General features: G+C 42.9%; 1 protein-coding gene across 4 annotated transcripts in view; it reads right to left on the bottom strand.

Annotated features, from left to right (window-relative positions):
* Positions 1-22,735, bottom strand: part of FGFR3 (fibroblast growth factor receptor 3) — a 108,496-nt gene that overhangs the window by 54,288 nt on the left and 31,473 nt on the right. For all 4 annotated transcript variants that reach the window (XM_063924822.1, XM_063924819.1, XM_063924817.1 and 1 more), the window contains exons 3-4: positions 16,902-17,165; positions 13,182-13,235 (exon numbers count right to left, since the gene is read on the bottom strand). In XM_063924822.1, the coding sequence (XP_063780892.1) occupies positions 13,182-13,235; positions 16,902-17,165 (318 nt within the window). The remainder of the gene's footprint in view (positions 1-13,181; positions 13,236-16,901; positions 17,166-22,735) is intronic.

The raw sequence follows: 22,735 nt of genomic DNA on the forward strand, positions 1-22,735 counted from the left end.
GTGTTTTTTTAACAGTATTTCATACTATACTTTATATACAGTATATTCTAAGCACTAAACTTACCAAACCCTTAACATAGTAGCATTGTGATTATGGGTGAAAGCATAGTAAAGTAGGGGGGGGGGAGATGCCATGCCGCACTGGGTACCAGGAGAGAAGGGGGTGCAGCACAGAGTAACAGTGATATCAAAACTTATAAATATTTATAATAAAAGCAAATCATTTTGAATAATGATGTAACAAAGTATATCTAAATCTATTCGCATTATATTTATCATTTATTGTCCCCACAACTCATGATGGGATCGGCATGGTATCCCGCCGCACGGGATGGCGATGGTCAGTATACCAGCATCGGCATCCAGAGCAGTGGAATGCCAGAAGGGGGGCAAGTACAACGAAGCCCCTTGCGGGCTCGGTGGCGGGTTACGCTCACCACAGGCTCTATTCTCCCCCTATGGGTGTCGTGGACACCCATAGAGGGGGAATCACCTACCTCGCCCGTATACCGGCGGCGGTATGGTGCTCCAGTCGGGATCCCGGGGTTGCTATTGTGACAGCCGGGATCCCGACGAGCGGTATGCTGACTGCATACCTTTATGATACACTTTTTTAATATAAAGTTTGCACATACATATTCAGCTTATAAACAGGTTATCTGATTTGCACCTATACGGATACATATACCTCCTAATCCATTTCTTAACAGGGTAGTCAAGAAAGGACTACCAGTATCTCAGGCAGCAAAAGAACCAACCCAATATATATCATTCTAGAGATAGGAGCGCGGCATACCATGCTTCAGTATGGAGTCAGGCCTGACTGACTGTGCCCCCCAGAGTGATGAAATATGGGCCTGCAGCAAACGCAACACAGAACCATTTGCAAATTATAAGGGGGTATTTATCAAAGCTTGGAGAGAGATACAGTACCAACAATCAGCTCCTAATTGTCATGTTACAGGCTGCGTTTGAAAAATGGCAGTCAGGAGCTGATTGGGTGGTTCTTTTATCTGCTTCCACTTTAGCTCTCTCCTAGCTTTGATAAATCTCCCCCAAATTCTGCCTGTGAGCAAGTAGTATCTTGGGAGCTGAGGAGCCGCGGCGGAGGAGTAACTACGGAATTCTTTGTGGTTCTACTACAGATGAGGAGAGACTGTGGGTATTTCCAGTTGCTCTCTTTAAGGGAGAGATTTACCAAACTTTCAAATGGAGGTGGTGGCCATAACAACCAAACAGATTATAGTTATTATTGGTCTAACCCAGTCTATAAAATGATATCTAGAATGTGATTGGCTGTTATGGGAAACACCTCCACATTTCCTCCTTAACAGGTTCGAAGCATCTCCCTGATTTGCGAAGTGAATGGTCTATTTTCAACGGATGGCGGTCATTAGGTCGACATACATTGGGTCGACCACGTTTGGTCGACATGATCACTGGGTCGACGTGGTCATTATGTCGACATATACTTGGTCAACATGGAAAAAGGTAGACATGAGTTTTTCACAATTTTTTTAATTTTATGACCTTGTTCATACTTAACGATCCACGTGAACTACAATTGGGAACGGTAACCTGTGCCAAGCGCAGCGGAGCGAGGCACCGTGCCCGAAGCATAGCTAGCGAAGCGAGGGGTCACAGTGCACCACTTTGAGGAAAATGGCACAAAAAAAAAGTATAAAAAACCTCATGTCGATCTTTTCCATGTCGACCTAACGCGTGTAGACCTAATGAACCACACCCATTTTCAACATACAAGTTATAATGGACAGACCGCATATTAATACAACACTTGTGTACTTAGAAAATACTCCCGCCAAACTTTAATAGCAGGTCAGATTCTGCACCTCTAATCGACACAGAGGCTAACAGGCTATGCACAGGTTCCATTTACTCATCAGAGCTGCAGATACGGAAGATGAAGCTATGATAGTGGGTGGGGGATTTTCCTATGCATGTCCGACTTCCTGTCTGTAATTCAATCAAGGCAGTGGTTCCCACACTTAGTCCTCAGGACACCACGCAGTTCACGTTTTCCAGGTCACCTGTGCATGTCAAAAATCTGACTGCTGGTAATACACAGCGCATCTGCAGGGTGACCTGGAAAACATGACCTGTTAGGGGTCCTTGAGGGCCGGGTTGGGAACCACTGAATTGAGAAACTGTAGGGAGCCTTTGGTACCTAAAATATCACACACAAAAAACAGGACTGCCCAATATATACAGCAAGTACAATTATCCAATGGAAGCGAAGCATTTGTTCTATACACAGTGCACCTGCAGGGTGACCTGGAAAACATGACCTGTTAGGGGTCCTTGAGGGCCGAGTTGGGAACCAATGAATTGAGACACTGTAGGGAGCCTTTGGTACCTAAAATATCACACAAAAAATAGGATTGCCCAATATACACAGCAAGTACAAATATCCAATGGAAGCGAAGCATTTGTTCTTGTAAGTGTAATATTAACAACTGTCGCAATAAACATACTCGTCATCTGTCTAGGGGTGTGATACAGCGCTCTGAGACGATGCATGACCAGACATACGTCTCGTATAACAATCTCTGCTTGGAATCACTTCTCAGTAATTATATATTATTTTCTCCATAGTGGCGACAATTTGTTTTTTATAGACTATGAGAAAAGGAAATTCATTTGAATGTGAGAAAAAAAAAAAGTTACAAAGTGTAACGCAAGGGAATTTTGGTACTTCGCCAGGGAGCACTGACATATATGTACCGGGACGCAATTTGGTTGGGTGTGTGCTAACGCAAGAGCAGTGTTCAAAAAGCAGCGTTAAAATCTTAAAAAGAGTCACGGCGAGACCGTCACCGATGACTCTTAATTGTCCTAGTTTAAATGGACTTTTCATGCATTTACTAAGATGTGAAAAGCGCATTAGAATAGGTTTGAACAAAAGCCTCAATGTTATATTAGCCATAATTCACACAGTGGCTTTTAAATACAATTATTGTTTCAGTTTAAACCTCACCAGAATACACCTTTAACGGAGGATACCGTATTACAGAAGAAAAACATATTATTCACACTTTGCTGGAAGAGATGAGGGTCCCCCCCCCCCATGTCTGACACTAAATACGTATTATCAATCACTGGAACCACTGACCCACAGGCCTTTGTAATGGAAAATTGCTTCAACAATTCAGCCTTTGATTTTTTCTTTTTCTTTTTGCTTTTGTCTGGGAAGAGCGCAGTTTTACAGTAGCAGGCTGCATAAAAGGCACATCATATTCTACCCATCATTAAACAAAAATACCCTGCCTGACATTATTCCCTTACACATTTAATCCAATGACTGACTGGCAGATATGCATTTCAAACCTTGGTCTTTTTGTACGGCCCATATTCTAACAAGTTTAATGATAATTGCCCCATGGATTGAAGTGTTTCATTGCAGGCTATGGGGGGTTTTCTCTAAGGAATTGGGCGAGCAGTAACTGATAGCAACCAATAAGAAAGTTTTGACAGAACTATAAAGGGGATAGATTTACTGAAGCTTCTAAAAAAGGAAAAATTGAACCGTTGCTCAGAGAAACCAATCAGATTCTAGTTATTGTCTAGAACGCACTACTAGATACACAATAACTAGCATCTGGTTGGTTGCTGTAGGCACCCATTCTAATTTTCTTGTTTGGAAGCGGACTCCAAAGAAAGTCAATTTCCATTTTTTTTGTGTAGTTGTATAATATCCATAAGGATTTTCCCACAATAATAACTTGTAATTTAAAAGTGTTTCTGTAGATGGATCCCAATTTTGCTCAATAAAAAGACAGGGAGAGACTTAGATGTATTTTTCTCTCATAAACGATCCCCGCTATGAAAAGGAAATGGTGGGATGGACTGGCGACCTAGAAAGCGGTAAAACAAGTGCAGTCCCCGCCAGAACATCATCCAGTACACATTCCGACTGCACCTTAATAGAATGTTCAGTGCATTTGGCCGAAACCAAATTTGGCAGAAGCTACAACTGTACAAGCAGAACGTCCCTTTCCCGTCACCAAGAACAAACCCAGCTTTAAGAGCCTACGATTTTTAATACACTGGTGTCATTCCAAAAAGACTGCACCCTGAAGTGCTCTCTGCAGGAGAGGGTGGTTTCCAGGACCCCCTCCCTCCCACCCAACATGCCACTTTTGAACATTATTAAAATATATATATAAAACTGGAAAGGCTTTTAGAAAAACTATTCCACAGGTAACGGTGTAGAAAATGCTGCGTTACCCATAGCAACCAACATTTGTTTTCGTTTTGTAAACTGTACTACGAAAATGACAGCTGGAATCTGATTGGTTGGTAAGGCCAACACCTTCATTTCAACACAGCCAAAAGTTAAAGTCAACAATTTTCCTTTGTACTCCTGATTAATGCCTACAGCGAAGAAAACTTTATGGACTGTTCATTTCATCACCGACATAAGATTTATTTATTTTTTCCCACCGGCTATTGCAAACAATGTGTGTAAAATACTACATGTTTTCTGTTAAACCTGGCAACGTGTACAAGGCAGTGTGTGCGTTGCAAGAAATATACAGCAATGCGCAGTCAACGCTGCCAGATAGGTCAGCTTTGACGTAAAATATGATCACGATCGTTGTGCTTACGAAGTGTAAGAAAAAAAATTGACAAAAAGGACAGAAACATATTTATATCTGGCCTCAAGACACAAAATTCCATTAAGAGACTACTGAAGCTGAGAATCCTGCAACTAAACACATACTGTATATAAAGTGTACTTCAAAGCGTTGCTGCATTAAGTAGAGGCAGATGGAAATACATTTGTAGCCGGGACTCAATAACCAAACGAAGCAAGACGCAATCGTCTTGACAAAATAAGAGATAAAAAGGAGGTAACAAAAGAGCTTTACATTAATAAGGGGGAGATTTATCAAAAGCACGGGGAGAGATAACGTACCAACCAATCTGTTCCTGTCAATATAATGAGTGCAGATAATGTGGAACGTTGGACCATACCACATCTGCAAGAATGACCAATGTAGGCTCCTGGCTCCATATAAACTGAGTGAATAAAGAGCCAAATCTGACCCTCAATAATATACAACAGCTTTCAGGTTGCAGTGACCAAACTTCATTACTCACTACTAACTCAGAACAGGCAACCCGTTCCACTGCTGACCAAGAATTGGTGGGTAAAGGCCCTAGCCGATATCATACAGGACAAAATGTTCCAAAAAATAAGAATTTACTTACCGATAATTCTATTTCTCGTATTCCGTAGTGGATGCTGGGGACTCCGTCAGGACCATGGGGAATAGCGGGCTCCGCAGGAGACAGGGCACATCTAAAAAGCTTTTTAGGTCACATGGTGTGTACTGGCTCCTCCCCCTATGACCCTCCTCCAAGCCTCAGTTAGGTACTGTGCCCGGACGAGCGTACACAATAAGGAAGGATCTTGAATCCCGGGTAAGACTCATACCAGCCACACCAATCACACCGTACAACTTGTGATCTGAACCCAGTTAACAGTATGATAACAAAACGAAGTAGCCTCCGAAAAGATGGCTCACAACAATAGTAATAACCCGATTTTTGTAACAATAACTATGTACAAGCATTGCAGACAATCCGCACTTGGGATGGGCGCCCAGCATCCACTACGGACTACGAGAAATAGAATTATCGGTAAGTAAATTCTTATTTTCTCTAACGTCCTAGTGGATGCTGGGGACTCCGTCAGGACCATGGGGATTATACCAAAGCTCCCAAACGGGCGGGAGAGTGCGGATGACTCTGCAGCACCGAATGAGAGAACTCCAGGTCCTCCTTAGCCAGAGTATCAAAATTTGTAAAATTTTACAAACGTGTTCTCCCCTGACCACGTAGCTGCTCGGCAAAGTTGTAATGCCGAGACTCCTCGGACAGCCGCCCAGGATGAGCCCACCTTCCTTGTGGAATGGGCATCTACATATTTCGTCTGTGGCAGGCCTGCCACAGAATGTGCAAGCTGAATTGTACTACAAATCCAGCGTGCAATAGACTGCTTAGAAGCATGAGCACCCAGCTTGTTGGGTGTATACAGTATAAACAGCAAGTCAGACTTTCTGACTCCAGCCGTCCTAACTATATATATATATATATATTTTTAGGGCCCTGACCACGTCTAGTAACTTGGAGTCCTCCAAGTCCCTAGTAGCCGCAGGCACCACAAGAGGTTGTTTCAGGTGAAAACGCTGACACCCCTTCATGAAGAAACTGGAGACGAGTCCCAGTTCTGTCCTGTTCAAATGGAAAATTTTAATATGGGCTTTTGTAAGACAAAGCCGCCCATTCTGACAATCGCCTGGCCGAGGCCAGGGCTAACAACATGGTCACTTCCCATGTGAGATATTTGTCAACAGCATGGTCACTTTCCATGTGAGATATTTCAAATCCACAGATTTGAGCGGTTCAAACCAATATGATTTTAAGAAATCCCAACACTATGTTGAGATCTCACGGTGCCCCTAGGGGCACAAAAAAGCTGTATATGCAATACATCCTTTACAATCTGGACTTCAGGAACTGAAGTCAATTCTTTCTGGAAGAAAATCTACAGGGCCGAAATTTAAATGTTAATGAACCCCAATTTGAGGTCCAAAACACTCCTGTTTTCAGGAAGTGTAGAAATCGACCTAGTTGAATTTCCGTCGTGGAGCCTTCCTGGCCTCACCCACGCAACATATTTTCACCACATGTGGTGATGACGTTGTGCGGTCACCTCCTTCCTGGCTTTGACCAGGGTAGGTATGACCTCTTATGGAATGCCTTTTCCCCTCAGGATCCGGCATTCAACCGCCATGCCGTCAAACGCAGCCGCGGTAAGTCTTGGAATAGACATGGTACTTGCTGAATCAAGTCCCTTCTTAGCTCCCCAGGCCCTTAGTCCTCTGTGAGCATTTCTTGAAGTTCCGGGTACCAAGTCCCTCTTGGCCAATCCGGAGCCACTAGTATAGTTCATACTCCTCTATGTCTTATAATTCTCAATACCCTGGTTATGAGAAACAGAGGAGGGAACACATACACAGACTGGTACACCCACGGTGTTACCAGAACATCCGCAGCTATCGCCTGAAGGTCTCATGACCTGGCGGAATACCTGTCCCGTTTTTGTTCGGGCGGGACGCCATCATGTCCACCTTTGGTCTTTGCCAACGGTCCACAATCATGTTGAAAAACTTCCCTATGAAGTTTCCACTCTCCCGGGTGGAGGTCATGCCTGCTGAGGAAGTCTGCTTCCCAGTCGTCCACTCCCGGAAAGAACACTGCTGACAGTGCTATCACATGATTTTCCGCCTAGCGAAAAATCCTTGCAGTTTTCACTGCCCTCCTGCTTCTTGTGCCGCCCTTCTGTTTACGTGGGCGACTGCCGTGATGTTATCCCACTGGATCAATACCGGCTGACCTTGAAGCAGAGGTCTAGCTAAGTTTAGAGCATTATAAATTTGATCTAAGCTTATTTATGTGGAGAGAATTCTCCAGACTTAATCACACTTCCCTGGAAATTTTTTCCCTGTGTGACTGTTCCCCAGCCTCTCAGGCTGGCCTCCGTGGTCACCGGCATCCAATCCTGAATGCCGAATCTGCGGCCCTCTAGAAGATGAGCACTCTGTAATCACCACAGGAGAGACACCCTTTTCCTTGGATATAGGGTTATCCGCTGATGCATCTGAGGATGCGATCCGGACCATTTGTCCAGCAGATCCCACTGAAGAGTTCTTGCGGGAAATCTGCCGAATGGAATTGCTTCGTAATAAGCCACCATTTTTACCAGGACTCTTGTGCAATGATGCACTGACACTTTTCCTGGTTTTAGGAGGATCCCGATTAGCTCGGATAACTCCCTGGTTTTCTCCACTGGGAGAAACACGTTTTTCTGGACTGTGTCCAGAATCTTCCCTAGGAACAGTAGACGTGTCGTCGGAAAAAGCTGCGATTTTGGAATATTTAGAATCCACTCGTGCTGTCGTAGAACTACTTAAGATAGTGCTACTCCGACCTCCAACTGTTCTCTGGACCTTGCCCTTATCAGGAAAGCGTCCATGTTTCTTTTAAGAAAAATCATCATTCCGGCCATTACCTTGGTAAAGACCCGGGGCGCCGTGGACCATCCAAACGGCAGCGTCTGAACTGATAGTGACAGTTCTGTACCAGGAACCTGAAGTACCCTTGGTGAGAAGGGCAAATTTGGACCTGTAGGTAAACGTCCCTGATATCCAGTGACATCATATCGTCCCCTTCTTCCTGGTTCGCTATCACTGCTCCGAGTGACTCCATCTTGATTTGAACGCTTGTATGTAAGTGTTCAAATATTTCAGATCTCACCGAGCCGGTTGGCTTCAGTACCACAATATAGTGTGGAATACTACCCCCTTCCTTGTTGTAAGAAGGGTACTTTGATTATCACCTGCTGGGAATACAGCCTGTGAATTGTGTGAGGGGGAGACGTCTCGAATTTCCAATGTACACCTGGGATATTACATGTAGGATCCCGGAGTTCCCTTGCGAGTGTTGCTGAAACTCTTGAGATGACCCCCTACCGCACCTGAGTCCGCTTGTACGGCCCCAGCGTTATGCTGCGGACTTGGCAGAAGCCGTGAGGAGCTTCTGTTCCTGGGAATGAGCTGCTTGCTGCAGTCTTCTTCCCTTTCCTCTCCCCCTGGGCAGATATGACTGGCCTTCGCCCGCCTGCCCGTATGGGGACGAAAGGACTGAGACTGAAAAGACTGTGTCCTTTTCTGCCAATATGTGACTCGGGGTAACAAAAGGTGGATTTTTCAGCTGTTGCCATGGCCACCAGGTCCAATGGACCGCCCCTTTATACGGCAATACTTCCATATGCCGTCTGGAATCTGCCTCACCTGACCACTGTCGTGTCTTCGTCTGGCAGATATGTACATCACATTTACTCTTTGATGCCAGAATGCAAATATGCCTCTGCGCATCACACATATATAGAAATGCATCCCTAAAATGCTCTATAGACAATAAAATCCTGTCCCTGTCAAGGGTATCAAAATTTTCAGTCAGGAAATCCGACCAAGCCCCCTCAGCGCTGCACATCCAGGCTGAGGCGATTGCTGGTCGTAGTATAACACCAGTATGTGTGTATATACTGTTATGATATTTTTCAGCTTCCTATCAGCTGGCTCCTTGAGGGCGGCCGTATCTGGAAACGGTAACGCCATGTTTTTTATATGCGTGTGAGCGCCTTGTCCACCCTAAGGTGTGTTTTCCAACTCGCCCTTACTACTGGCGGGAAAAAGGGTATACCGCCCATAACTTTCTGTCGGAGGAACCCCACGTATCATCACACACTTCATTTAATTTATCTGATTCAGGCAAAACTACAAGTAGTTTATTCCCACCCTACAAAATACCCTTATTTGTGGTACTTGTGGTATCAGAAATACGTAACACCTCCTTCATTGCCCTTAACATGTAACTTGTGGCCCTAAAGGAAAAATACGTTTGTTTCTTCACCGTCGACACTGGGGTCAGTGTCCGTGTCAGTGTCTGTCGACCGACTGAGGTAAATGGGCGTTTTTACAAGCCCCTGACGGTGTCTGAGACGCCTGGACCGATACTAATTTGTCCGCCGGCTGTCTCATGTCGTCAACCGGCTTGCAGCGTGTTGACATTATCACGTAATTCCATAAGTAAGCCATCCATTCTGGTGTCGACTCCCTAGAGAGTGACATCACCATTACAGGCAATTTTCTCCGTCTCCTCACCAACATTTTCCTCATACATGTCGACACACACGTACCGACCTACAGCACACACATACAGGGAATGCTCTGATAGAGGACAGGACCCACTAGCCCTTTGGGGAGACAGAGGGAGAGTTTGCCAGCACACACCAAAAGCGCCATAATGTATATAACAACCCTAGAAGGTGTTGTTTCTATATATGGGCTCTTAATATATAATTATATCGCCAATTTATGCCCCCCTTCTCTTTAACCCTGTTTCTGTAGTGCAGGGGAGAGTGGGAGCCTTCCTCACCAGCGGAGCTGGTCAGGAAAATGGCGCTGAGTGCTGAGGAGAATAAGCTCCGCCCCTTTCACGGCGGGCTTTTCTCCCGGTTATTAGGAAAACTGGCCTGGGTTAAATACATACATATAGCCTTAATGGCTATATGTGATGTATTTATTTGCCAAATAGGTATTTATATTGCTGCCCAGGGCGCCCCCAGCAGCGCCCTGCACCCTCCGTGACCGTGTCAGTGAGCCGTGTAGCAACAATGGCGCACAGCTGCAGTGCTGTGCGCTACCTCTCTGAAGACTGTGAAGTCTTCTGCCGCCTGTTTCCGGACCTCCGTTCCGCCGTCTTTCTTCAGCGTCTGTAAGGGGGATCGGCGGCGCGGCTCCGGGACGAACCCCAGGCTGACCTGTGTTCCGACTCCCTCTGGAGCTCAGTGTCCAGTAGCCTAAAACTTCAATCCTCCTGCACGCAGGTGAGTTGCAAGTCTCTCCCCTAAGTCCCTCGTTGCAGTGATCCTGTCGCCAGCAGGAATCACTGATTAGAAACCTAAAAAAAAACTTTACTAAACAGCTCCTTAAGAGAGCCATCCAGTTTGCACCCTTCTCGGACGGGCACAAAAACCTAACTGAGGCTTGGAGGAGGGTCATAGGGGGAGGAGCCAGTACACACCATGTGACCTAAAAAGCTTTTTAGATGTGCCCTGTCTCCTGCGGAGCCCGCTATTCCCCATGGTCCTGACGGAGTCCCCAGCATCCACTAGGACGTTAGAGAAATACAATTATTTTTAAATCTTTCCAACACTGGGAAGCGGGAGGGGGGGAATATGCTGACCTATAACAATGTTTCACCCTACTCTGAGTGCCTGCTTTATATATCAGGTACAAATCTGTCAGGAAACTCACCAACTAAAACAAGGGCAGCCAGTGTGAGGGGCTGCCCACGGAATTCTTTTGGTTACTGCTGGAGAAAATGCTAAATTGTGTCAGATCAGGAGGTTCTTAGCAAATGAAGGGTTCTCCAAAAACCACACGCCACCGTTGATGGCAAATTCTGGCACCATCCAACCCACAATTACTGGCCCCCTCGCCTCTTAAGAGACAAGCTGGAATAAAAGCTGCTACTACAAGCTACGTGCCTGAGGTCGTTTTAATAGGAAAATTATGTAGGCTGAGTAAGAAGCTCTTAGAATTATAAAAGGTCAACTGTAAGGATGTTGTGTGTTTCAGTGCATTAGACAGGTATCAGTGTGTCACCTATTTTGGGGCTCAGGTTCTGCTGATCAACCCTCATCAGTCTGAGTTTTCCGCAAAGTAGAATTGCGAAACTATGGTTTACATTGAGTCACCAGCCTACAAGAGAACGCCAGTTAAAAAGTTGCCTCAACATTGACTACTGTAGTTCAGTTGTAGACCCTTCCTGGAACAATGTGCAAACTCTTAAATCGGCAGTGAAACTGTGGCATAAGAGGGACAAGGCTAGGGAGCCGCCCAGTGGGATGGGACCAGTGAAGCTCTCCATCGTCCAACAGGGACGTGACCAGAAGAAGAATGTGACCAGTGGAGGCCCCCATCCCCCAGCGGGACGTGACCAGTGGAGCCCCTGTCTCCCCAGTGAGACGTGACGGTTATTCAGCTAGTATACTAATAATTGTGAAGATGGCCATAGTTGCGGAAGAGTGCGTTCCACACTGCATACCTTGAAGCCTTTGTAATCCAAACATTTCCACTGGGCACAGCTATGGTTGGCAGGTTTACGTTTTAGGAGGTGGTAGCCAGAGCTGACAGGTTGTGCTCTGAAATGCTGAAGGACACTTGCACCAATTTCTGCCCACATCTAGCTTGTATCAGCAGGTCGTACAAAGATGAAAACGTATCTGCAGCCAATCCATTCTCTAGGAATTGATGCCCTATCCTGTATGAGAACAGGCCTGAGATTACCACGGTAATGATGAAACTACAAGGCTGCGAGGCACGTGGTGTATAGACAGCAGGCAGTGTCATTTCTCCATGCCTGGATTACTACGTGGATAGTTCCTAGTGAAGTGATCAGCTGAATTCTTATGAATATTGGCCAACCAATGAAATGGCTGCTTTCACTGAACTAGGAGGCCTGTGCGACATTTCTGTTGGCAATCATAAGCATTGTATAAATATAGGCTAAACTGGATACCGTCATCACTTTTTTTAAAGAAACTGGTTGTATACTTTTCCAACTTAAACAAGAAAACATCTCATAAAAAGCCACAATGCCGTTCTCATCTACTAAACCCACGAGCTACGTCTTGTTGGGGGTATAACACAGATGATATTGTACATGGACCGCAGCCTGCAGAGCTAGAGAAGGAATATTATTTTCAAAAGCCACATACAGTAAGACACATGTGCATGATTTGTAGACTTTGGGCGGTATCCAATTACAGGTGAATTAACGTTGGTCGGGAAAAATGGACGTTTTTCATGATTTTTTTTTCACAGGCTATCCAATTTGGGGCCCAATTCAGACCTGATCACAACAGCAATTTTTTTTTCTAATGGGCAAAACCATGTGCACTGCGGGGGGGCAGATATAATATGTGCAGAGGGAGTTGGATTTGGGTGGGGTGTGCTCAAACTGAAATTTAAACTGCAGTGTAAAAATAAACCAGCCATTATTTACCTGCACAGAAACAAAAAAAAACACCCAAATTCAGCTCTCAATTCAGTGAAACCTGTGTGCGACCCCACAGGTCTTGTTGTGGTAACCCATTAGCACACTGCATGTTACTAAGGGGGAAATGTACTAAGCAGTGATAAAAGTAGAGCAGTGAGCCAGTGGAGAAGTTGCCATTGGCAACCAATCAGCTGCTCTGTATGCTTTTATAGTATGCAAATTATAAATGTTACGTCAATGCTGATTGATTGTCATGGGCAACTTCTCCACCGGCTCACTTCTCCACTTTTATCACTGCTTAGTACATGTCCCTCTAAGGGAGAGAAGTCTCAAAAAGGTTGAAGAGCGAGATATACTCACAGCCTGTAACATGACAGTTAGAAGCTGATTGGCTGGTGCTTTATCGGTCTTCAAGCTTAGATAAACCTTCCCCTATGTCTCCATTGTCACTACAGAAGCTGCATAAGGAATATAGGATACAGAAAACAGCATTTTCAATGTAAAAAAAAAAATACATATTTTTTTACCTTTCTCCTCGACTTCGTCGTCATCATCCTCGTCATCCCCGGATGAAGGCATGTCTACAAAAGGGAAGAAAGAGGAAGGAACATTACTAATCATGTACTACAACTGTGCAGCTCACCTGGAAGCTTGCCTACAAATTAATTGTGCACTTTGTAACTACCGAATTTAGAAAAAGTGGCAGATAACCAGACTTAGCTGTCAAACTCATTAATTTAAGTAAATCTTTTTTTAAAAACAGAGCTCTTTGTGTTACTACCATCAACCCCGCACACCTACTGTAAAACAAAATAATATCATCTTCAGCATTCATATATAAAAGGTTTCGCTTTGTCTGCCAAAGACAACACATAGTGCTACACACAAAGATGGATCCAGAACAGATATAAATGATTACCCTTAGTGATCACCCACAAGAGTTATAGCAAGACCAAACTATCTATATATAACTCTATATATTCAACAAGATTTTTACCCTAATACCGGTAATTAAATGAGCCCTACAAGGATGCTGGCTATGGATGTCCAGGAACAAACAAGTTTGTGTTACACTTTTACTACACAATTAACGTCCGGGTATTGTAATAATTCCATTCTACTTCTAGTACAGTGTACTGTGCATGATAATTATCACATAATTATATGCGAGAGGTGATTGTAAATCCTTGACACACTATATGGATGGTTTAAAAAAAAAAAGTCACAGGGCCACGATAATTTAACTTGGATAAGATTGCTATGCAGTTCTATGTATAATAAAGCCACATTCAGATTAGAGATGAGCAGGTTCGATTTTACTCGAATCTCCTTATTGGCTATCGGACGTCACGTGTTTTGGTTAGCCAATAAGAAAAATCCAGAAAATATGAAATGGCGATAATTCTGGCGTAAAGAACCGAGTAAATCCGAACCTGCTCATCTCTAATTCAGATACGTATAAAGGGAAAATCAATATAGCCAGTTAGATGTTGGTCTGAGAGCACTGCTGGATTGGATATGATGGGAATATTCATTTTGGGAACCTCGGTTGACCTAATGGTTAACAAAGCACTGGGCTAGCAGGGTAACAGTAGGCCCATTTTACTAATAAACTAGCGTATGAGCATAGGTTCTATAAAAGTCTACTGTAGAGGTTCTATAAAAGTCTACAGAGCGACGTCGTCTAGTGTGTATGCACCTTAAATCATAAAAATTCACCACAGGTAAAAAAAATTAATCAAAAACATTAAAAAAATAAATAAATAAATAAGTATTTCCATGTGGATTGTAGAAGCTGGGGACTGGATTTCAGTACTGGGGCAGTAAATGTGATGGGGGATAGCAAGTGACTAGATAAAAGTAATTTCTCTCGCCAAGCTTTGATAGATCTGCCCACAATCTGCACCTTGGCCCTTAAGGGCCCTACACACTGGGCAATTCTAGCTATTTTAACGACCAACGATCTTATTGTTGGTCGATTTTTTCATCAACACCACACTGGACGATATCGATGGCCAATTTGGACGATACGACAGTACATACATCTATATCGTCCAAATTGACTCGAATGTATAAAACGAGGATAGATCAACGATGAACGACTTGCAGGGCACACATCGTTCATCGTTGATGCATACACACTGAACGATTTATCGTTCAGATCTATTATCGTTAAGTGTGTAGGGCCCTTTAGACTTGTCGAGTTGGGCCAATTCTTAGCATTAATCTGGCAATAAAGACAGACAATCTGTAACTTTAGTTTTGAGAAGGACAACTTTAAGTACTGTGTTACTTCCGGTTAATAAAGTGCAGAAAGTTAGACAAAACATTTGCTAAGTAAATAAACTTGTGGTTAAAGGTTTTATTTAGTTTTCTGCAGAAATTCCCAGTAACAATTCTTAGATGTAAAAAAACAAATAAAAAAAATAATAATAAAAGTTAACTGTTGAGATTGAGAAATATAAAAACAAACATTTTCATGTTTTTAGGGGAAGAGAAAGGAGATTTGATCCTTTAAAAATGTCTACATTATTACTCTTCCCACTATCAAAACATTTGATCACTTTACCACCTCCCTGGACACACAGCTGTTTTCTATTCAGAATACTACCAGCTGCCCAATTTCAGACCCCAACTTGCCCCTTGATCCTTAAAGCATTTTAATGCAATTTTATAGACACAAACACATTTTAGAATCTCAGAAGTTCCCCAAACTCTTCTCCTGTTACTATTTTAATAGAGAAAAGTAGGTGGTGGACCACTGAAAAGGTCCAAATTTTTCTTTGACTATTTAATTGATGTGACCTCCAAAAGTCTGCCGGAATTTCAAATAATATGTGATTAAAAGCAGATGTATAACAAGGTAGCAGGAAGAGAGGCGCTGTCCGAAATCTCTCTTTCATTTTTGTTTAATCCTGACCAGAGAGTGAGGACTCCCTTTGAGGTCTGATGCACGGTCCCACCAGGACGGCTGCTAGTTTACAGAAGCAAAAGTTCCCCGCTGCCCATCTCCTGGCCTAGATGTTAAAATTCCAGTCAGACTGCTGAACCGCTTTACACAAAGCAAGGGCAGTGCTGATCTACAGCTAACCCAGCTGGCTTTGATAATTAATTGCATGCTGCTAATTATTTTGTAATTACGGGTTGATAACCAGCTCCGTCAAAGCACCCTGGCGTTTAGATTTTTCCGTGGCTCAGGAATGCAACAGAAATCTTAGCTCTAGACTGGCACACTGAACATTAAGCAGTTCTGATCTACGCTGTAAGGGTGCCTTAATGGAGGAGAAAATAGGAAAAATAAAACCGAATTACAGAGACGGCATCATATAGCAATTAAAAATAGGTTAAGAGAAGCCAGTATTTCTTCCCATAGGAACGGCTTCTGTTAGTAGGCTTCACAACTAACAAATACACCCAAAAACAGATGGACATGAATGTGTAGACAAGATATCAGTGTTTGCATCAGTCTATTGATCAATCTTGATTTTAAAGATATTGAAACAAGTAATTCGATTTAATTTGGTGCAAAGGGGATTATGGGGGAATCTTATACAACTACGTTTTACTAAAACTATTACATCTAGGGGTAAGTTTACCAAGCGGTGGCTTTTGTAAGCGTTTCTCTGCATGTTTAAGCCTGGAATTTAAAACGGCACACTGTGCTTTGCTTTTAATATCACTGCCGCTTTAAATTTTGGGCATGAACGTGCCAAAAAGCACCCTATAGTGGAATCATTCATCTGGAACAACGGATAGCTTAATAGATGGTCTCTGTACTTCCTGTGATTGAGGACCAAGCACTTGGGTAGCCCTAAGCATCACAACGCATAGATAGATGTGTCATTTGGCTTGTCTTATCCAATCAAGAACATGAAGACATTTTAATGCATTAGTTGTCCCATCCTGTGGACCAGTTGAGAGGTTGCCATAGCAACCAGTTCTTTCTACCTATTATTTTATAGAATGTACTTGATAAATGCTACCTTGAAGCCGATTGGTTACTATGGGGAACTTCTCCACTCTTTTCACTGCTTAACATATCAACCGCTTAGTTCCAGATGATGTCCAGCAGAGGTCTTGAATATGCATGTATATAATCACTGCTGTGTACTTTAAACTAGTTTATCCAGTGTCCGACAACTGGCTACCACATCAATCTACAGCGGACTGGAAATGTAAGCCCACTGGAGATAGGGGTTTAAAGTTTGGTCTCAATAAGCTATATTATTAGCAAAAGGTCATCTTACCAGCTACTCTGATGGTGAAGTTCCGGAGAATCTCAGTAGAATGCCACAATGTACAACTATAAATCCCAGAGTCGTCATATGAAACGTTTGTGATCTTCAGCAGGTTCTGTCTCGTGTGTGTCCGGTTATTGGCCCTAACCGCAATCCCGTCTTTCAACCATAACATCTGCATAGGAGGGCTATCCACGCTACAAGACAACTCTATGGTGTCTCCAATCCCAAACATAAGCTCATCAAGAGGGGTTGGCTCTCCGGTGTGGTAATCTGAAAGACGAAAAAGAAAACAAAAACTTGAAATAAATAAATAAATAAATAAATAAATAGACCACCCGCTTCAGTTGGTATCCGGACTCTAGGTCGACACTGTCTAGGTTGACATACATTAGGTTGACACCTATTGGTCGACATTGCGTAGGTCAACACAGGAAATAGGTCGACACTGCCATTAGGCCGACATTGAGTAGGTCAACACAGGAAATAGGTCTACACTGCCGGTAGGTCGACATGGAAAAAAGTCGACATGAGGTTTTCACATTTTTTGTCTTAATTTTTTGAACTTTTTCATACTTTACGATCCACGTGGACTACAGCGAGGCACCTTGCCCGAAGCCGCGAGCCAAGCGAGGGGACGCGGTGCACTAATTGGGGTTTCCGATCACTTTACGAAGAAAACGAAACCCAAAAAAGTCGACCTTTTTACACATCGACCTTGTCCATGTCGACCCATTTCCTGTGTCGACCTAGACACTGTCGACCCTGAGACACGCCCCATTTCCTGTGTCGACCTAGACACTGTCGACCCTGAGTCCCATACCCCTTCAGTTATCAGGACTGGAAACATTCCCGACTTTTATTTTTATAGTCATCAACCTTTTATTTAAAAAGTTCCACAAGGGATCCGTAGCACCGCACAAAGGAGAAAACGAACAATAATACAAGAATCTATAAACAAATCAACACTGGTATTATCTGCATAATGAAGCATTTGACAGCAATAACAGATACATTTAAAGAGAGAACAAAATGTTATGTTATCTATTTAATCTTTATTCTCTAAGTAAATGTTAGTAAAGATTATACTAAAAATTAAATAAATGAAACATAAATTAAATAGTCATTTCCTTTTCGTCTACTTCCAGGCGGTTTTATATTTGGCCATGGCGTGTCGCCCAGTTACGCATTCAGCAGATTATGTCCATCGCTTAAAAGCTTGTAAAAATACTGATCAGAAGATGCTATAACCTATGCTTGATTTTGGTCTGATTGCAAAAAACATGATGAAAATAATGTTAAAGCGGGAGAATTATCAAAGCTTAGTGAGAGATAAAGTATCAGCCAATCAGATTCTGCTATTTTACAGGCTGTGTTTGAATGCAGAGCCGATTGGATGGTATTTGGGGGTCTATTCATGAAGCAGTGAAAAGGGTGGAGAAGGGAGCCAGTGGAGAGTTGCCCATGGCAACCAATCAGCATTGAAGTAACATTTATAATTTGCACACTCTTTTACCTCTCTCCAAGCTTTGATACATCCCCCCCACGATGTCCATTATCATGATAGATTATTGGCCTTCATAATTTGCGGTCACACTGTGGTTGTGATCCACTGAGCGTATTCACGGATGCACAGCATGGTCGCATGTTCAGGCATCTTTCTGGTGGCAGAAGCCGTGCGCAGGTTATTTATTATTGCACTAAAGCCCTTGCAGATGAACCAAACAAGAGTACAACACTTGACATTTACAGATAGGAGACAGCATCCATCATTTTTGATACCAAACTCCTCTAGAATCTTAAACAACTTACAATAGTCCCCAGAGATAAATCCCATGGATCTATCATTATCAGGTCACCATTATGAAGTATCCTCAAAGTGTCAGCTAGGGCCTGTAGGATAATTCTGAAATGGGATCTATTCATGAAGCAGAGAAAAGAGTGGAGAAGTGAACCAGCCCTGGCAACCAATCAGCTGCTGCTTATAATTTTATAGAATGCACTTGATAAATGTTACATCAATGCCGATTGGCTGCCATGGGCCACTTCTCCATTGGCTCACTTCTACACTTTTTTCACTGTTTCATGAATAGACCCCCACAGAGATGCCCAAGTGGACCCTGAGATTATTCCAGACTCACGCTCGCAATCAATTAACTTTCATAGCCCTGAAGGAGGATTTTGCAAGTTATTGTCACGGCAAAGCCTGACGCACTTTCACGTACATGCTTCACGAACTGAAAGAACTTTTGACAATACAATGAAAACATAAATAAATAAAAAATAAATACCCGTCAGGACTAGGTGACTGAAAACGAGTAATAATTTGGAAGAAATAATTACAAGCAATTTTTCAGGGTATTTACACAAGGCAGGGGTTGCTTATTTTAGTTAAATCACTGACCTTGCCATTAAAATGAGCTCTAAACCAATTTGAAGGCTCAAAATAAACAGCAAGCAGTAAAACGCTGGCCAGATTTATACCCCGCTCCTGCTTCCTGTCACAGGCTTCTGTCAGGACACGATATTTACACATTTCTTACTCTGAAAACCTGCCCGAAAGGCCTGTCAGCGTAACACCCCTCAGGATCAGCCTTGTCAGAATAATTATATGAGTGATAAACAGTTTTTCACTGCTAAATGCTCAATTTTCTCTTCAACCTGGCTGAAAAAAAAAAAATTAAGAAAGAGACAGGACACCTCAAAGCTCTAGGAAAAAAAATAAATCTAAAATTGAGATTTAGGAAGTTTACCTGAGATGAATGTAAAATATATATATATGTATGTATGTATGTATGTATGTATGTATGTATGTATGTATGTATGTATGTATATAATGTGTGTGTATACATGCATCTAGTCACAGGTAGTAAAAATTATTAATCTGTATAACACAATCCATATCGTGACCTTGGATTAATAAAAGGTGTTTTCATATCAGAATAAAGGGGTCTATTTCATGAAGCAGAGAAAAGTGTGGAGAAGCGAGCCAGTGGAGAAGTTGCCTATGGCAACCAATCAGCATTGAAGTAACATTTATAAATTTGCGTACTATAAAATGTTACAGAGCAGCCGATTGGTTGCCATGGGCAACCTCTCCACTCTTTTCATTGCTTCATGAACAGACCCCAAAATATAAATTTCCCATCGCTCCCGTCAAACCAAACAGGCATGAGCGATGCTTACCAGAAACCGCAATCTGTGTCCTGAAATCTTTTTTAAAGGGGAAAAGTTTAGGTGTTACCCAAAGTAACCAATCAGATTCTAGCATGTACTAGATATAATAGATGATAGATAGAATTTGATTGGCTGCTATGGGTAACTTCTCCACTTGTCTTCATTAGAGAGATTACAACCTACCAATTCGCTAGGCACTAGTAACATCACCATTGTACAAGACGCCGCTGCTAGCAAACTTGACCCAATTTGTAGGCGAATGCCGAGTGGGATGAAGGCCCAAAACATGAACAATTGGCATAAATGGTATTATTAGTAATGTAGGAGCAAGCATAAACACTTTTGGAAAGCAATACAGGAGGTTAATACTACATAAGGACAGTTGGTAGGTATAGTAGAAAAGGTGTATTACTGTTAAAGAACTCCTATTTCTACACTACTAAGATAGCCTACTTTCCCAACCTAACACCCGTTGCCTTCTCAATGCTACGCCTTTCAAATCTTAAGGTATTCTCCCAATAATAATAGGTTTTAAGAGCTGGCAGTCCTGGTCGGTGTGAGAGCAATGACGGGATTAAACATCAGCCATTGCTAAACGTGTACATTCATACTGTATTTAAATGTCTTTCACTAATGCTCCCTGCTGTCTATTACCTCTGGGTATTGAGAGGGTCAAGTAGTGGCAGGTGGCAGGACAGCTGGGCTTAAGCTACAGGCCCTGGGCAGAATATCAGTCATGTTTTGACAACTTTGGCCACGGTGTAGTTGAGTGTTTGCTGGACTGAAACAATCTCCAATACACCGAAAAGGTAGGGCTAAACCTTTTAGGCAGGTTCATCAAAAAATGATTTTGGGGCCATGCCGTTCAGGATAAAGGCAATGCGACGTGCAGAGTGGAATGCAGGAAGATTTACTTAAAAATTCAAAAAGGTTTAAAATATTCATTTCAATGGTGCAGATTAGCTGCTAAGACTAAAAAGCACAACAAACAGCCCCAGTGTCTTATTTATACAGACGTTGGTGATGTACAACTTGCTAGCCGAGCAAAACAGCCAAGCACATGCGATATTGGCCTTAGAAAACAGTTAAATTGGTTCTAGGCGGCTGATCTGTCCTTTGGCCAATTAGCAAATGGGTCTTCTCTGGGTCATCTGTGTCCTGGTATGGAGCCAGGCTCAGCGTGCGTGAAGGCGGGAAGGAGCTCAAGTAGTTTGTTGATAAAACAAGACATGGCTTGGTGAGCAAGGGCTTTTTTTAAACCAAGAAGATAAGGACCACTTGTGGCTCGGGCTTGACAAAGGAGGCGTGACTGGAAGATTGGCTTCTGTCACAAAGGATGCTCAGCAAGAGCCGAACAAGCAGAAAGCTGTCTGCGAGGACACCAGCCGCTCACTCATTAATGCATCCTCCTGGAAACCAGTGCATCCAGCCGGCACATTTAATTCGGTCAATAGCCTGATCTATAGCAAGTAAAGGAAATTTGTGTCCATTAAATACATTCCAAGAAGGACACACACTCCTAGAGAACACAGGCCAACGTTGGCGCAAACACATACGTCCAATATTATTCAATAAAAGGTATCTGGGGTTGCTTACATTTCACTTTGGAGTAACCCTGGCTACAACTATACATTTTGATGGAAATATGCAATAACATTCTATTGTGCATAACGCCCGGCTGCGCACATATTGGCCAGTTACGGTAGTGCTCTATAGGGTGAGAGGGAAAACATGTAATACCAGCGAATGCCATGTGCCACTCCACAACGTTACAACATGATGTCGGGGAATTGAATTCCCCCCTTTCAAACATATATATGTAAGTGGGGAGGTGTACTAAGCACTGAAAAAAGAGTGGAGACGTGAGCCAGTGAAGTTGCCCATGGCAACCAATCAGCACTGAAGCAACATTTATAATTTGCATACTACAAAATTATACAGAGCAACTGGTTGGTTGCCATGGGTAACTTCTCCACAGGCTCACTTCTCCACTCTTTTCATTGCTTAGTACATCTCTCCCTCAGGCCTTCAATCCAACAGAATTACAGGTCATATTAAATAACGGAATGGAAAAGCTACTAGTGATATTCAGCATTATACAGATAGGGGGCGGGAGATGTACTAAGCATTGGAGAGAGCTATGGGTAGCTGTATGAATCAGTGAAGAGTGGAGGAGTTGTCCATAGCAACCAATCAGCTGCTACGTAAGGCTGATAGGCTGCCATGGGCAACTTCTTCACTGGCTCACATCTCCACTGTTTTCACTGCTTCATACATCTACCCCATAAAGACTGTGGAGAGAACAAGTTCCAAGGCAGTAAGGCAAATGGATTTCAAAATTTGGATTTATTTTTTCAGAACTAAATGGTCATTTACTATCAGATTACTCTGCTCTGCTGGCATCCGCTGCCTCTGGGAGCGTCAATGACTTCCGTACAGGCCACCAATACTACAAGCATTTACCAGTTGATAAATGTCCATTGCTTTTTGGTCAGAAATAAGAAAAAATATATACGGTTACATATACTGTATGGGATCGATAATCCGGATACACGTTAGATCATTCAAAAACAATTTTGCATGAAAAAAATAAAATAATATAATATTATATATATACACACACACACGAACACAAACACTGTGTGTGTGTATATAAGACTCAAAAT

This window comes from Pseudophryne corroboree, chromosome 1 (genome assembly GCF_028390025.1).
Source record: "Pseudophryne corroboree isolate aPseCor3 chromosome 1, aPseCor3.hap2, whole genome shotgun sequence".
NCBI lineage: Eukaryota > Metazoa > Chordata > Amphibia > Anura > Myobatrachidae > Pseudophryne > Pseudophryne corroboree.